The sequence below is a fragment of the Lottia gigantea genome (assembly GCF_000327385.1).
Source record: "Lottia gigantea unplaced genomic scaffold LOTGIsca_1, whole genome shotgun sequence".
NCBI classification, from domain to species: domain Eukaryota; kingdom Metazoa; phylum Mollusca; class Gastropoda; family Lottiidae; genus Lottia; species Lottia gigantea.
The window spans coordinates 4987879-5007158 of NW_008706746.1; the positions used below are offsets into that span (position 1 = coordinate 4987879).

General features: G+C 32.8%; 1 protein-coding gene across 1 annotated transcript; it reads right to left on the bottom strand.

Moving 5' to 3' along the window:
- Nucleotides 1-12777: 12777 nt before the first annotated feature.
- Nucleotides 12778-15466, bottom strand: LOTGIDRAFT_152235 (hypothetical protein; the record flags this gene model as incomplete). The annotated part of the gene is made up of 2 exons (XM_009045681.1): nucleotides 12778-12908; nucleotides 14845-15466. The coding sequence occupies 2 exons, from the start codon at nucleotides 15464-15466 to the stop codon at nucleotides 12778-12780; spliced, it is 753 nt and encodes a 250-aa protein (XP_009043929.1).
- Nucleotides 15467-19280: the final 3814 nt, after the last annotated feature.

The window sequence follows — 19280 nt, forward strand, 5'->3', positions numbered from 1 at the left end:
CAGATATACTCGAGTGTCAAAGGGATGCACATCACATGGAGATAAGTACATTTGAGATTAAAGAAAGGCTGTTGTATTTATTTTTTGTAGGCCTACTAGTATTAAAATTAAAATTCAAGAATTAAAGTTACACTACTGTATAACTTTTACTAAAATTTCTTAATTATTAGCAAGACTACTACATCATTAAAAAGTGCTATTACTCCACAAAAAACTGCTATGTAATTTCGGTCCATGCAGCAAAAAAACTGGTATACAAATAAAAAAGTAATTTGTTTTCTCAGAGTGTTGAGTGTAAGTGCCTGCATCAAACCTATCATAATTAACAAAACAAATATTAAATTAATTTATAAAGCCTTAAAACAAGTACATGTCCATTAAATGGGACGTACTTCGATTATTAATCGATTACATAATCGATTATGCCTCTCCGATTATTTCGATTAATCGATTATTATTTTCATGCGATTGCCTATCACTAATAACTAAAAATTCATCATGAAGATCTTTAATATGAGGAAATTCGTATTTCAGTCACTAAAGGAAGTTTCATTATTTTTGACATCTGTCAGTGGGCCTATGTTACTTTGCTTGGCAATCTACTTTAAGTAACTTTGAATAAGATTGATCAATAACGGTTAACGATAACCTTTCCTGAGAGCTAAATATCCTTAAACTGAAAACATTTGCAGCAATAAAATTTTTGACAAATCCCAGAGTAAGTGGTGGTGAAGAACGAAGAATAAAAATCATGACAGAACCCCATTAAGCTATTACTTTCATGACACTCTGACAATGTATGACAGAATTTATAAATTGTTAATACATCCATTTATTTCCTTGACATTTCAACCATTGTTTGAACTTCAGTGATATCCTTTTTATAAAAACAATGTTCATTGCTTGGGGAATAAATACTGTCGTAAAGTTATCAATTTTATTAAAACTACAAAAATATTGCAGAAAAAACTTCACCGTACGCAAGGCAATCTGTATTCAAAGTACGCATTTGTGTCTTCTTAAATTGAAATCACGTAAATCATACTCGCTTAAATTCCGGATAAATTATACTCGGGTAAAAAAAAGTCTGTTATAAGTGGTTGAGGGCAAGTAAATCGTGCTCAATCGAGAAAGTATAGACGGACAAGTTGAATAATGCTACATAGTTTACAGACATTTTACCAAGTAGATAAATATCATGCAATTTTGTATTACTTTATTTAGACCTTTGAAAACAGTAACTAATTTTAAAGTAGTAGTTATTAAAATAAAATTATTACAATTAAATAAACACGGAATAACTTATCACTCCCAATAGCAGCGTAATTTCTAAACGTAAACATTGTGGGAAAACTCAAAATAACATCAAATACATACAAGTTGTGAAGTTGACTATACGGTTGAAGTCGAGTATATATCTTACATGGTTGAAGTGGAGTATATCCTACATGGTTAAAGTTGACTATATGGTTGAAGTCGAGTATATATCTTACATGGTTGAAATGGAGTATATCCTACATGGTTGAAGTCGAATATATACTACATGGTTGAAGTCCACCATATCTTATATGGTTGAAGTCGAATATATCCTACATGGTTGAAGTTAAGTATACCTTTCATGGCTTGATTCGAGTATTTCTTACATGGTTGAGGTTGAGTATATTTTACATAGGTGATATCGATCGAGTATATCTTAAATGGTTGAAGTCGAGTATATCTTACATGGTTGAAGTCGAAACTATCTTACATGGTTGAAGTTGAGTATATCTTACATGAGTGAAGTCGAGTATATCTTACATGACTCAAGTAAAGCCCGATCATGTTGATTCTTGTACTGAATATCTCGGTTTCGGACAAATAAACTTATATGAATTGTGAATGAATTCAGGTATATATTGCAAGGTTGATTAAGAATTTAGCAAAAAATTCAAATCCAGCAAAAAGCGAAAACTCGACTTAAAAGTGAAAAATATCGGCTCATCCCATAACCTGCCTCATTGGTTATGTTATGTTCTTATGAAATTGAATTTGCATCACCATCATAAGCTATAAAATCAATTTCTCTTTAATTCAAAATCTTTCCGAATGGCATTATTTGGAATTGGATGTTTAAGTGGAATAGGGCATTTGAAAACGGTTATAATTATAATATAAAGTCAATACCTACTGTATTACTTTAACTGTTATTGTATATTTCAGAAATTAATTTTCATTAATTGGTATAATAATAACAGCGGTGTCGACACTTTATAAGTATATATTTAACTAACAACATAATTATATGTGAAACACTTGATATTTGAAAATGAGATGAACGTATATGGAGGTTAACGTTCTACATCTAAGAGCGTTATATAGTTACTCACGACCGGCATATCACGTTGACAATTATTTTGTGCATTGGCCATAGTCGATTCTCCAAATATAAGTAATGCCATAAAAGTTTATTTATGAACGTAATGTCTCATTTTTACTCTGAGACAGATGCATGTATATTAAATTCACCCCTCTTTACCTTTTTGTTTTTGGTCATTCCTTATCTCTAAATTCCTCTCACAGTTTTAAACATATTGCAGTTTTAAGTAGATAAGAACACCTACCCTGTATTCATAATTAACATCACACGTGTTCAATTGTATAACCTGCATACGTTCATCATGCGACAATATGTGCATTTTAGTATTTTTAGTCACCTTTACTAAATTTTACTACAACAAAATAGAAGTTTTGTGCACTTACCTATTACGTTCATTTGTGTATTGGTGTTATAGAAATTAATTCCTTTCTGTCCGATAAATTACGCTTTATTCACATGTTTTCCATATAAAAAAGAACAAAAGAAAGAAAGAAAAATATCCTCAATCATCTACAACAGTGATTTGTTACGGTCTCTAACAGTGAAGACTTCCAACAGCAACAATCAGATAATAATATATCAAGACAAGATTTGTCAGCGCCACAGTCACGTGTCTATAAAACAATAATACATAGGTTACAGACTTAATCGATGTATGTTCTTTAACTTTGGGTTAATAACAGGAAGCGTTTCTCTGTGGGGAATCACTTTCGTATTTATTAAATTGACTTTAAGTTTTCTTCTTCCCATTTGATAAGATGGTGTAAAAAGTAATTTAAAGGAACCATTAACAACTTCTTGTGCTGTGTCTTGTTTATACCCACATTTAACTTACGAAATATTGCCTGGGCGGTTCACAGGGTTATTGAAAGTACACGATGATGTGCCTAGAACCTATTTCACATTGATTCTTACAAACAATCATATCCTAGGCCTACACATATATAAAACTGACCTGTCCAGTCTTAAAAAAAATCTAAGAACAAAATAAGCTATCGATACTGCATGCCTTGACAAGCCCAAGTGGAGAGTGACATCAAGTGTCAACTACCTACACCCCCATAATCTACAATTTTCAACTGATTTTGCTGAGTATTTTTAGCCAACATTGAAGGCATTGTTCAGATAATAGAGACTTGATGCAAAGATATTAAGTAAGATAGAACTAAAGAATGGGCCAATGTCCGACAAAAGGATTTCAATATGTTTTCAGTGTGTCGCCCTTGATAATGTTGAAACGTAATTTATTGCGAAAGAAGCAACAGGATTGATTTGAATGATACGATTTGCTCTTTGGGTATAATTTTACTGCCACAATTTGACAAACACTATCATTGTCTTCTGTATAGCCTTTCAACTAATTTAGTACTCACGTTTCTGAAACATTTATTGGAAAAAAGAGCTGTAAGTAATAAGTTTAATTTATTCATTAATTGGTTGAATTTAACAACAATAAAGCTCAATAAGGTTAATTTCCCCGTGGTACCTTACGCTTCCATTTCGGTATAAGTAATATCTTAATAAGAATTTGGTTCGACGGGTAGTGTCTCCGCAGAAAATTTTCAGAGATATAAGCTTACTTCAAGATGTCGTTGTACAATCCTGAAAATATTAAAGTCATCGAATAAAAATAGTACAAGTACCTCCCCAAACAAAATAGCATGTCAAAAAAATGCAGTATCAAGGAAACTTACCCATTTCAACCTGTGTCCAATATGCCCTCCATCTTCTTCAACCACCAATCACAACCGTTTTTTGCCAAAATACCAACAAGACGGGACCTATCGCATACTAGTAAGGTATCTCAAGCATATTTGGAAATGAAATGAATGGAGTTTTACTTCCTACTTTTCTGCACCATGTGGGCTAATGAAGTCGGTCAAGCATATTTGGAGGAGGCTACACCAGAATTTATTCGCAAGACTGACTAGCTGTTCCAATCCCCAGACAGGATAATCGCTTCTTGGGAGCAGATGCCTTTAGATGAGATCCGTAACAGCATCTCGGGATGGAAAAAAACGGATGCGATTGGTGGCGATGGTGGCACATTGAACACCGGTTGAAAGTAAGTTGAAATAATGTTGCTATTTGATTCGGGGCATTACAACTTTTATAAGATGATTTTCATATTTTCAGGGTTGGACAACGACATAATATTGCAATATTTTACTTTTTTCGAAAATTAAATTTCAATTGATGTTACTAATTCCTCTTATTTCTTCTGTGTATATTTCTGCGTCTTTAATTGTGAAGAGTTGATGTAAGTCTCAATGGGTCATCCGCGCCAATATTAAATATATTTGGTGACATTGGCGTCCACGTATTTAACATATTCGATATTTTCGTTCAGTTGTACATTATGGAATTTAATAATCAATAATAAAAGTAATATCCATTTTCAACTCCCGGTTGGTAACATTTTATAAATTATCGTTGTTGCAACTATAAAGACTTTCAAATTACCATACTTTGTCGTCATATGGAACAATTTTTCAATTTTACCATATATTTGGTGTTATGTAAATTTAAACATCACTTTTTATACTAGCTTCACATTGTGATCTCCTATAATACAACCTATACCTAGGTAGAATGAATTTCGGTATCAGATTAATTTCAATTTTATAGATCTTAATTTTTACATCAAAAAATTGCCCCGTTCAATGTCTGATACTCCTGATATTTGTAAAATCTGAAAATAGAACTGTATCAAAGGAATACCATTTCTAAGTATGAACATGAAATGAAAATTCTCAGAATTTAATTATACAACACAACCCCTGTATAATTCGATAAACGAATCACAACAAAGTGATTATTGAAATAATAATTGTATTTGTATGGATTATTACTTAATTTATGGATTCATCGGATTTTGATGAATATAATAATATTGGGAATATTTGGGAATAAAAATTTCATGTTACTTTTTAGAGGTAATATTCGTGAAGTGAAGTAGAAGTCTGACTGAATGACAGTTTTCAATCAACCAGCCTTTTGTAATAAAAGGACATTTTCATATATCCTTATATTAATAATTCAGTATTGAATGGAATACCGCAATAAAAATCGTTTGATTTTCATATAAATTTGCATGAAAGTATCATAAATCATTTATAAGCTTTTTATTTTATCATTTAATAATACGGTATCTCATTTTCTCAATAGTATGACAGGACTGACTTCATGAAGGAGGAAAAGAAAATGATTCAAGGTTTTACAGTCTTCTTCATATACGATACTAGGAGAGAAAAAGGAGGAGGGGGGTGGCTGGAACGTAAAAGCGCGATCGGTGGAAAAATGGTGTGCGGTGTGGGATAAGAAAGTAGAAGAAACGATTACACGAGTGATGAGACATGATATATTTACAGTTAACAATCTATAAAATGTTCATTTCATATGCATTCAAATGTCATTTCCATCACTTACCCCAGGCCATGAAAGACGCATCCAGGAATGTGAGTGTCTCAAGTAGAAGACCGGGGTTGGTAGACCGGCATTCAATTTTAAGAAAACCCTCTCAAAATATCGGTTGATTATTGCCCTTTGTTCGTCGACACAATGTCATCTAAAACATTTGGTTTGGTTTTAATTAAGGTCTTAGAACTTGTGGAAATGAGTGGGACAAAATTTGGAGATTTCATCTTTTTGACATTTTAACGAACTTTTTACTAAAAAATTTAAAAACTCTGATTGTCCAGATAAAAATAACCTGTAAATTGGCTTCTATGTCTTTTTTGATTAACCGGAACGACTGTATGCTATATCAACTTACGAAAAGCGGACGATTACATGTATACCATCAAACCGAACTGAACGGCAATTTGCGAATACAGCTTGCTGGAAGTAGAATTTTACGTTATACCTACGACGTAGAAAAGGGAATTTTCGCTACAGTTTGCTGGAAGCAGATACTGAAATCAATCAGCCAAACAACCCAAACTGTAATCTTCAACATCAATATACCTTACGTAAGTATACGTTATCACCAACTACCAACTACTAACCCACCTGAACAACAATAATCTGTATTATCAGCTTAATAGAGTCGGGCGTTAGATAATCATCTTCCCATCCACTAACCTAAACGACACCAGTCTTTGATATCTTCTCAGTTGAGACAGAAGTTAGTTGTAGTCATCTACCAACAAACCATGGAGTCGGGTGTTACCTGAAGTCAACTTACCAAACTAAACTACTATCAGATACATGATCATACCATGTCAACGATCCAACCTGAAAGTGTACCAGTTAGTTTTTCCCCCAAAACAAAGATAAATTCTGTCTGATAACTTAAATATATAAGTTTGTGAGGAATTAATATTTTGTAATAGGCGAGAGAAATTATCACCCTAGACTATTTTTGATTGATGTAAACTTTGAATTAATTTGTAGCTTAAAGTTTATTTTGTTCTATGTCCATATCAAGTTATCAATTGCTGTAAATATAAATGTATAAGTGAATGATCAGAACCTCTAAAGTTCTAAAATGTCTGGTAACCCGATTATATGGTAACCCAAGGAGATGACAAATGTTTTATCATTCACCATGAAATGATTGTAACTTCGTCTGGGGGTATTCTTTATCTAATTAAAAAGTAAAATCGTTGGCTGTAAGGGAACTACATGTTAAACAATTACCCGGAATATCATAAACTACCAACACAAACAGTATGTACTAATGTTTTAAAGGATAAATTATATAAACATGGCTATTGTCTTCAAGTCTGTTCAGTCTCAGTTTGACCGATAGGAAGGGACTCGGAAAATCAAGTGGATACGGGTAGATTTACGCCGCTGCATAGGTATTTTCCATCTTAAAAAAGCCAAAATCTACAGCAGAAAACTACTGACCATCGCCAATGATGAAAGTCAATACATAAAGATAACATAAATCATTTTGTAATCGACCTTTTCAATTATCTGAGTTCAATCACCCATTACAAATTGTTTATTGGATCTATTTGCTGTCATTGTTACTCAAACAGTGACTTCTATAATGCTCATTGAAATATATTGAAGTCTTTTATTCTTCCTGGGCTGAATAACTATTGACATTTTACAAATTACTTTAAAAATTACTTACTATATAAAATTGAATAACTATTTTTGTCCCACATCATAATGTATTGTGTAACGTGAAACTAAAAATACATTAAGTAGAATAGAATTGGAATCAAACGGAAATAAATTTGTTTTGAAATTGAATTTGTGATGAAACACATATTTGAAAATTGAAATAGTTTAAAAATAAAAATATATCTAGATTGTGAAAACAGTTTTATTGAGAGTAGATTGTTTGGGAAAGTTAAATTGAAATATGATTTGTACAAAAACAATCTAAAATGGAAAATGTATTTCGGGAAGGGAGGGTTTGTACAGGCCTAGGATACTTCATTAAGAAAATGGAATAAACCGCTGGGTATTTTCTATCTGTAGGTCTGGAATATAATAAACTACGTCCGTTTACATAAATTTCTTGTAGGCAAAATATTGGCTGCAGTTTTTATCCTATCTTCATGAAACCTGGAATGTATGTTTAAATTAATGAAACCTAGGTCAAGTTCGAGTTTGGTAATAATCTGATGACCGGTTTCAGAGTTATTGTCCTTGACTTTGTAAAACGTGTCAAATATGGCTTGTAGGCACGATAGAGGCTACAGTTTTCATCCGATCTGGGTGAAACTTGGTATGCATGTATATATTAAGATCCCGGTCAAGATCAAGTTTGATAATGATTAGATCAGCAGTTTCGGAGTTATTGCCCTTGACCTTTTAAAAATACGCCAGATTTTGCTTGATAGAGACTACAGTTTCCATCCGATCTTGATGAAACTTGGTATGCATGTATATTTTGATGAAATCTCGGTCAAGTCCTAATTTGGTATTAATCGGATGAACAGTTTCTGAGTTATTGCCCTTGACTTATAAAACGCGTCAAATTTGGCTAGTATGCATGATAGAAGCTACAGTTTTTATCCGATCTTGATGAAATTTGGTATGTATGTATATGCTGGTGCGGTCTCGGTCAGGTTCAAATTTGTAAAGGATCAGATGAATGGTTTCGGAGTGATTGCCCTTGACTTTGTAAAAACGTCAAATTTGGCTCATAGGCTCGACAGAGGCCACCATTGTTATGTGATCTTGGTGAAACTTGGTATGGATGTATATATTGATGAGACCTCAGTCCGGAATTGGTAGCAATCGGATGGACAGTAACAGGGTTATGTCAAATTGATCTTATCTTGGTGAAACTTGGTATGAATGTGTATATTGATGAGGTCTCAGCCAAATTTGAAATTGATTACGATCAGAAATGAAATGTTTTTCGTCCTGTGTGGACGATCGACGCCGTGTCGTGTGCAATCAGGGAATAATCCTATTATTTCTATTTCAATTAGTAAGGGATCCTGAACGTGCACGACCTCTGATTGTTTATTGTCCTTTCCAATGGACTAGAGGATTTTCCCCATATAAATACCAGTAACAAACAATCACTATCAGGTGAATCTGTCCTGGTTTTTCGTTCAGGTAATCAAGGCTCTAGAAGCGTCAAAAAAGATTTTGACCTAGAGTACTGAGAAATTGGAAAAAAATTGCTTCTTTTCCATCTAGACATCCCCGAAATCTACTTATTATATGCTTCAACAAGTGTTCCAAACTTTTGTAACAGTTAAATGTTCCAGAAATAAACAAAAAATGTTTATGCGATGAAACTGTTTGTAATTAAATACTAATTTGTTTGCTTTATAGAGCCTAGCTCAATTTAAATCGAATCGCTGAAGCGTTCAATTGTTTTTGGTCCATAGGAATGCTGACATTCCCTTGACAGACTTTGCTTACAGTTTTGTTTTTTTCTGTTTTGAATATTTTGTAAGAATTTGACAAAACGCAGTTATTCACGCTGACCTGAGAAGAAGCAATATATCCGTGGAGAATTTATTGAATCTTTTGTTGTGTTTAATCAAATGTGAGTTTGCTCAACCATTGCTCTGTATTGTTCCTGGGGAATAAATCTAAAGCAATTTCATTTGAAATAGTTTCATCAACACTGATATTATTTTAATGAGAACTTGCATGATGAAGGAACACCAATCGCAGAATTTGATGAGGTATTCCAACACTCGAAGCTACCATGTTGATTGGAGAATGAGGATAACAATCAGACAATGACAGATGTCAAAGGGTTGGGGCGGCAAAAATATTCCTACTGTCCGGCCGCAATGTTTACAGAATCGCTTTTTCTAATCATTGACCTAGTTTGGTGTTTGGCTTTATAATGGCTCGATATTATTATTTGAAACCTTTAGAATACGTAGGAGACATATTTCTCTCCAATAAGACGTTTATTTTACTCATAGCCGTACAGTAGTTTTCTAACAGCTTCCAAAATGCTCTAGATATTGGTGTACAGTTTTCACAAATTTGAGCAAAAAAAAATTTCGAACTTAAAAAAAAGCGGAATGTCCCTTTAAAATATCAACTCAAAGGAATTATTAAAAGGGTTAGTATTGTATTTAAAATGCCAGCCAGTTAAAAATTATTAAGTGATTTAGTGATGATTTTACACATGAGAATTTTATGTTCTAAATATGGTACATTTTCAGGGAAATTTCTTATTTTTTTATGTTTGTTTATTTCACATGCAAACCTTATTTCTATGGATCTAAATACATTCTTAGATAATCATATTATAGGATTCTTTTTTTTCTCTCAAAACAAGGCAAACTGTCATCAAAAAAATTTACAGCACTCGGTGTACCAAGGCGGTCACCCATCCAAGTACTAACAAAACCCGATGTAGCTTAACTGGTTCTTTCATCGTGGTATGGCCGTAGCTGTAGAAAATATTGTATTGAATATTCGTGAAATGGAAGAAATAAGATTAATTTTCACCATAGTTGCTAGTTAGAATGTAGTCATCCTCTCGTTTGCATTAAAGAAGAGGAAAGGTTTGACTTCCTTTCACTGGCGGTATTTCAATAATGAAGTAATATTATCTTTTTATTCTACTTTAACTCTCATTCTTTCACTTACTCCCATGATCCATCGAGAATTGAATCTAACTGAAATGAACATGCGTCGTTTATGGACACTCTAGACAATCTTTAGCAGAAAATTATAGGAGCAGAAACTATAGCGCTATTGTGTAGTATTTACTAATACTAACTGTTCTAAATCGAGATGGGAATTTATTGTTTCTACATGAATGCTGATTTGGGATATGCATAATAACACAACCTTGGGTTTCCATAATATTCTTAAAGACGACTTAAATCATTTCTGTAATTACAGATAAGCGCTGAAAAGTTAAAGGATGGAACCAGCCCCACATGAAAGAATTAAACTGAAGATTAAAAGAAAGAGTTTTTAAGACAATCTCTTCAGTATCAAAGTTAACTTGTTTTAAGATCATGGTAAGAGTTGAGGATTAATCATCCATTATTCATCCCACGGTCGTTTATTACAATTGACGTTATTAATCCATTTGCCAGAGGATATTACTTATCATTACGATTTTAACCAGTTGATAAATCGTCAAAGTTTAAGTACAGCTTCAAACAAACAAGAGCTCAGCGATAATCCCACATAAAATGACATCAAAAGTTTCTTTAATACGTATTAGGTTGTAAAATTATTAATGCATGCCGAGGTTGTTTGAACTATAGTGACGCCCTCTCTCAATCAATATGAACAAAATTTTACGACATTTGATTATCTTGTGAAATCACGACATGGGTTTCCATTGACGCCATTGGCAATCCAAAAACCTTTAGAAAAGCAGTACTAAGAGCATCATATATGATATACATTCCTCATTTATCGAATTTTAATTGCACAATGGAATACAGAACTTTTATATCAAGGGTGCATAAAGATTCCTAAAGTATAAACACAGTATTCAGAAGAACTTTCGTATTAAAGGGACAAGTGTGGGGACTGATTTGAGTCTGGAATGTAACGTAATTAGTCTTTAGAAGTACTAGAATTATACAATTCGTACAATTCTCTTCAAAAACATCTCAAACTATGAATTTCTTTTCCTATTTCAATAGATGTATCAAAAAAAGACGACTCGTCTTCTTTACTTCCACACGAGTGTAATTTTGGTTCGAATTACGACGGTTGACAGTGAACATTATTACTGATTTGCTTGACTGAAAAATTTATGTTTCTGTGTACTAGGGCTTACACAAGACTGACTGGAATGTAGAACTTCACGTTGTGTATTTTAAATAACTTTATTACAGTGATTTACATAGAGGAAAAGATGGTTACAAATCTCATGCAACGTTGTTGACTGTATGACGGCATGCTAGCAAGTGTCGAAAAGCGTGGCTTTTGTTTAAGTTCGTTTATTGTAGTCTGCGTTGGAGACACCTTAGTGTTGTTGTTAATACATTATATTAGTCCGAGACACCGAACTTTAATTGTCACTTTCTGAAGATTCTACAGTTTCTGAAACTAATGTATGATTGGTAAAGACAATGGCACACCAATCCCTTAAATAATTCCGCAAGAAAAAAAAAAACAAATATTTAATTTAAAGCTTTTATTAGGTATAATTAATTTTTCCGAAATAACACGAAGATATCTTGACATTTAAACATTACAAAGTAGATAATTATTAAATTTTGAACCTTGTCAGATAAGAATTACGTGACAGCTAATACAATCTAATGATTTCTTCGACTTGGTTCACGAAAGTAATTAATATTAATTCATTCTTTTATTCCACCATTCTGATCACAGAAAAACTGGCAATGTGCCACTCACAGCTGGAGCTTATAATGAAATGGAGTTTATATTATTGTTTCATGCTTCCCTATCTCTCAGAAATGTAAGGTTGTATATGCCCATACCGAAACAGTTAGCAAACGACAAATGAAATACATGGGTCAAATTTGAATTTGCCCAATATCTAAAGAAAATGCTTTTTGCCAAATACTAAACAAGGACAAATATATTTCAGAACCTTCTCATAGAAGCATCGCCAGCCTTTGAAACTGTCTTAGGTCTCATCAATTCTCATGTTAAATTATATATGATTAACCTGCTTTATTCACGACCGGGGCAATGGTAATATACGACTTTCATTCTCGTGTTGACATAATATAAACTTGTTGCTTTTTAACGGTAAGCAGTGACATAAAGTTAATGCTTACAATTACGTGCGACTTCATATTATATTATATGCAGTCCAAATATATAATAATGAAAATTTATCAAAGCCAGGTAAACTAACATTTTATTTAGTAGTACTTCTAATTAGTAAGCTACAGGCTAAAGGCTAAAATTTTCGGGCATTTCGTGAAATGGCTGATTTCACAGATTGACTGTAACATATACATCTCAGAATTTATCAAAACTCTCATAAAAGTAACAAAATTTGAATTGCAAGACACAATTTGTTAGACTTGTTATACGTACGATATTTGAAAGTTTAATATTAGTTCTAATCGTTCTATCCAGTCGTCAATATGATCATCATTCATGAATATAAATTTATATTCAACACCATCTTTCGTTTTCATCCATAACTCTTTAGCATCTGATGAATATGGAAAAAAGAATAAAGATGATAATCTCATAAAATTGTGTAAAGCTAATTTTAAAAAGGGGGTCTCGATATTACGACAGGCACAATTACAAAAGCAATTGGACTGCAAGAAACTGATTACACTCGGAGATTCTGATCAATTGTTGAGCAGTTGTCGTCAGGTGATCAAATTTTACTTTCTAACAAAAACTGAACCTTGTCAACCCGAGAAATGTGGCCATCTTACGACGAATCGGATGAGTTGAATAGAAAGTCGACCTGTGCTCGCTTCAACGGTGACTCTTACTGTTTTTTTGTAAACTATGTAAAAAATGAAAAACACTTGATAGAACGTTATAATGTGGTAAGGGCGTCAATTTGTGAACATCTGTACTAACGTACATGTACGTAGGACCTCCTTAGGACTTAAGTGTTATCTGAATATACTAAATTTTTCTAATTTGCTTTGTTGAAAAAATTTGAGAAACATTAAATAGAACGTTACAATGTAATACACCTATACTATAACGTACATGTACGTACGACCTCCTTAACTTAAATGTTATCTAAATATTCTAAATTTGTTTTGTATCAATTTGTTGTTATCGCTCTATTTTTAGTTAACCTCGTTAATTAGTACTCACGAACTGAGAAATTCTACTCGGCACAATTCTCTAAATGTGCACTACTTTCTTTTTTTATGCTTAAGAAACTTCCATTCATTTTGCCCATAGCCCTTCCATCTTTCGAGTGTATATGTATCTATAGAACTATATACCGAAATAAACCAGGAATACTTGAATGTGTGCTCAATAATCAAGATAAATATTTCAAGAATATCTTAAGAATTTAATACTTGAACAAATGAAGTGGTTTTATCTATTTGAGGTGGTCCTTCTGGTAGAACTGTTGTGTTGCTTGTTGTTGATGTCATAATGTACAATTTGTCATTATCTCCTAGCAAATTGGGTATAATTTCTCATAAAAAGTGTCTGCATTGAATCACGATCTTCAAAGTAAAATAAACCCCGTCATTCTTTAGTGACCATTCCCTCATATTGTTTTTGGTCGGATTTGACGATTCAATTGAACCAGAAGTCGTGTTCTTAACATCAAATTAACCAAACACAAATAAGATCTCCAATTAGAAAAAAAATGTTTCTGACAAAGCGACCAGACAATAAAGGCGGTTGTCAATTACACAGATTGACAAAACTTCTATTGGGAATTGTTCAATAATAAATATTGTCTAGTTCTTTATTTTGGAACTTTTAAGTTGTCGAGTTTGTCGTGCTAATTGTCTTAAAATCAATCATCGAATGAATTCCATCAAATGTTAGGGACATTCAGTGATATCTATATACAGTAAGATAAATCTCTATTCAAATATGAAAGTGAACATTAAGAGTACAAGAGAAGCGAACCAAATTATCACATTGATATTGCTGCCTTTCTCTCATTCGAAAACAATATATTTGCTATATGTTTGACCATTTCCTCTTGTTGGTCTCAATGAAACTTGTGTGATTATTGACATTAGATATTTATCTACAGGGCAAAGTACATTTAGTCAGATTTACCAGAATTCATATCATTAATTAAATGAACATTGGATATGGTTTTCAGATCTATGGTATTAACTTCTTTCTTACCACTCTTGGACCATTTCAATACAGAATGTTTATGACCCTCGACTTCAGTTAATAATATCAATACTTCGTCACGGCGTCCATCTATACCCCTACTTTTATGAAGAAATCTACAAAAAGAACTTGTAAAAACATACAAAGACAATTAAAAAGTGTAAATATGACATCGTTTGGATTTCTATTTTCCCCGTCTATTCATCTTTATTACAAATTGAATATAACTAGAGAATCTTATATAAGAATTATATACATTGTCTGAAAATTAGACCACCCATCGTCCAAGTATGACAATAACTTACCAAAAAGATCAATAAATTCCTTATTTTGAAGAATATGGTTCCTTAGTTGATTGATACCGATGTCCGGCCTGCCACTGATGAGTCTCAGGACCTTTGCCAAGTTTTCTAATATAGCATTGGCATCAGTTTGAGAGTATGTGTCAGTGGATGCTTGCAGCTGAAGATACAAAATAGTTCTGTGTTCGTCAAAGAGACATTCTAATGAAGTTTCATGAAACATTCCAATATCTCTAATTTTTCCCTCTGATATAACCTTGTCGGTTTTTCCTTCTGGAATCCTTTGAACCACCTTATGTCGCATGACATTCTTGCGGTCAGATTTATTAAGAATATCACAAATGGCTGTAAAAGGAAATGCAGACATTGATATACATTCTTGTATTAGAACTTTATTTTCCACCAAAAACCTTTCCACGGTCTGGTCGTTCTTGATTGGTATCTTAGCAGTTAATGGTACAAGGTTTGTCATAGACTCCACCAAATTGTCAGCTCCTGTAATTTTCTTTCTGAGGTCTGTTTCAGTCAGAATGGTGACATATTTTGATTTGGAGTGAAAAGATAACATAAGTTGATAAACTGAGATAATGGGACCTATCAACGAGATGTTCTTCTGAGCTGCCATATTTATTATCTTTCCGCTGGTGAATTTTGTAAATGAGAGATATGAATAATGAAATAGTTCACCGGACTTTTTAAGTATAGGTTTGATAGTGATATCAGCGAAGGATGCTTTAGTTATTCCTTTCTTTCGCTTTTTACTCCAAAATTCAGAAAGTGGTGCGAAATTGGACGTTAAGTAACGATCCAAATCGTAAAATGGTTGTCTAGAATGAAGGCAATTAAATTCGGGAACTTCTTTCTTCAAACCAAGTCTTTTAAGGATGGAAATAAAGTTCCTTACAAAAATTTCAACAGCTTTGTAATCGAAACCAATTCTATGAAAAATAAAACGAACAACCAAGTATGGTTCGACAGAAAATGCAAATTTGACAGGAGCTCGTGTTTTCAAATCAAATGTTCTAATTGGTGAAGTGAAACATAGTTGTATCTTTCAGGTTCAGAATGACATGACAATCCAAAGCTTCTTTGATATCCAAAACTTTCCTTCCAACCAATGTATCATTTGTATCTTTTTCTTTAAAGGTCTCGAAGCCGGTGTGACCAATTGGATGAAGGGAGAGAATCAACTTCAATAATTCCACGACTTCTTCCGGAAGTAGTACCAGATCATGGAAGTGCACTTCTTTTGATATCATCAGTGCTTTACTGTCTGGATTTTTAAGATATAAATTATAATAGAAAAATTTCATGGGTGAAAGTCTTCTTTCTTTGTTGTCTAAGTTATCTTCATTTTGAATTGAGTCTCTTCTCTGATTTGTCCTATGTTTAACCTTATTAGAACAGTTTATATATTACCATAAAATCACTTTCGTAAGTATGTGTCGACAAAACCTAGGTTTTATAGTATCTTATGTATTTCTCAAATCTGAAAAACATTATCTAGTGTGTCCTAACAGTCTATACTTCACATCGTTAATAAATCCACAATCGTCGTAGTCATAAAATGTAAAACGTTTACTTCAACTCACTGCGATAAGAAGGGTGCTCAAAAGAGCATTCCTTGGCTCATGCCTGAATATTATTAAACACAAATCACTCGTAATGTATAATATGTTTTACACAGCATTGCTATACGTAACGCCCGAACCTAGCCCAGCAAGTTTTTAGGGTGTTGTTTTCTTTAGATATAGAAATAGAATACATAGAAAATATGAGATAGAGATGAAGAGGTTTCTTGGACCGTAACGTACATTATAGTAGATTATAATTGAGTATAATAAATGCATACGTCAATTATGAATACTGGTACATGTATAGGTATGTTAACGTAAAACATATTATGGGTAATGGGTTTAAACCTTGATATGATATCGGGGCTACAGAGTTTTTGTATTCTCAGAATACCTATAATACGTCCCTTTACCTGCCCTTCGTTTAGTCAAGGCTATAACTCTTCCTTAGATAAAGTGGTTGAAAGATTTCATGTGGCATTGTATTGTTTAGAAATCATACAATGAAGTCACGAGTTTCAGGCTGTGAATAATTGTTCAAATATCGATATACTTTGAGCATCCATCCTTACTGCAGTTTGTCGATCACCACCAATCTACAACGAATTTTTTTTATATATTATTTAGAGAAAGCTAACAATAATTAATTGCGAAATGGAGAAATAAAAAGATAATTAAACGTACATATAATCATTTAGATCAATAACCTTTGGTGCGGATCTGCTTAGCAAATTGAGTTACTTCATAAATACAGGAACCGGGAGAAAGATTGTCTTTAATTCCAATAACAAGACAACATCGACTCTTGTGAGCCACTAGAATACGATCGTCAGACTTTCCTACGAGAGTTGGTTTACCATTGTGAATAAAACACGTACAAAGAAACATATCGTCACTGATTGTAATTTTCGTTAAAGACGGAAAGTGCGTGTTTAGAATGTTCAGAATTATCCATACATCACAGATGGGTATGTTCCAATTTGGTGATTTAGCCAAGATATTTCCATCTTCTTGAAAAATAACAGCTGAATCGACTTTTCCCCGGCTTATTAAATATTGTATTAAAGTTTTCCAGATCATGGTTACACGTACGAATTGTTACCAAATAGTTTTTTAAGGAATTTTGAAGTCATCATTCGTAAATCAAAATGAATTGTTTCTTGAATTCTTCCTCTCCTACAGAGGTTTTGAAAAGTCTGTTTATTCAAATGCAATACATCTACTGAAGTCACGGAAAATTAAATTTCTTCGTGCAAGCTTCTGTGTATATTTTATTCCTCTCTTATTCCGCTGACTCTTCAATAATGGTATCAAAACATCGCTCTAAGGTAAAATATTATTGTTTCGTCACACGTTCTGCTGTCTGAATGTTCTGAAATTGTCATCAGTTTGTTCCTGCACTTTCACGATGTACATTTCGAACTCAAGTCTTATTTAATACTTTTACTGTCTCCACTCACCTAAAAATATAAAATTTCAATGACAGGTACCGTATATAATCCCCATTCAAGCTCACGATTTCACAAACTTGTATATTAAATTACACCCCTCTGCATTATTTGTATGATATAAATGAACACCATAATCTATACTATCGTAAAAGACTTCTATTAATGAAAATGTAAAGAATTTACAGTGATCATTGAAAACCAATTTCTTCCTAACCATGAAGTGAGAAGCTCTTTCCAAAATACACAAAAATACCAAACTGTATACCAAATTAACCATCATTTTTTATCACATTAATTTAGATCGAAAAATTTTATGATCAATTAGTCACAACAAATTTCGGTTTTGTCTAATCAATTAAGATTTTGATTCGCATTTTATAAAATATCGGTAGCAATTCAAAATGTTCCGGTTGAATAATATAATAATAACAAAAAATACTAATATTGTAAGATAAGATAAATAGATCTAGCTATTTCTATGCTTAGTGGTACATAGTACCTTACAGTTTATAGTAACTGCCGTCCGTGGCGTAGTTCACTAGATTTGGTAAAAATTTTCATGAAATATATTACTAGGTAGTATTTGTATAGACGATCACAGATAGCTAATCATAGATTGAATCGCAAAAAGGGTTCTTTGAGCTGCAAACTATGTTTTCACTTAATTTGAACACTGAAGTTAGAAGAACAGACAGGACAGTAGAAAGGGACAAGGAGGGGTTTAAGATACAGTGGAGGGGAAGAACAATAAAGAGGGAAATGAAATTAGAAAGGAAGAAGAAACGTTTGAAAGCATGGAGCAGAAATGGGGAAGCAGATATTATCAGACAGATTTTTGATGTTAGTCAAAGGGCATTCTCTTATATTGAGATATACTCATTGTATCTACGTGCAATGCTTCGAATTACACCAAAGACTTATTATGGGTCGCCGTCTTCTAAGTAGCCTCAATGGTGAAGTAAAATGCATTCCTTCCCTTGAAAGAAAACGTATATTAAGCATTACAAATTAAAAAATATAGCCTATATCATAGTTTGATTCGTATTTCATAACAATTCCGTCGTAATTCAAAGTGTTCCGGTTTTAAATTCCAGACCGATCTCACCTATGACATCTAAAAAGATATAATTATACATTTGATTTTCAGATCGGCATAAAAACACTAACGTTATATCCCTAAACCCCTACCCAACAAACATGTATGTAGAGGTCTATCACTGTAGAATTCTTATACATAACCAGCCCAACCTAATATATAACTATTGCATTAAATTATCTACACTATTAAAACAACGTTTCAACTTCCTTAAAACATACTGAGGGAAATTAATTCATAGATTGGCGTTTGTGGTGACAATATTTGTAAAGAAATTATTTTTTCGGGGTAAGATAATTATTTTAGTAAAAAATAGTA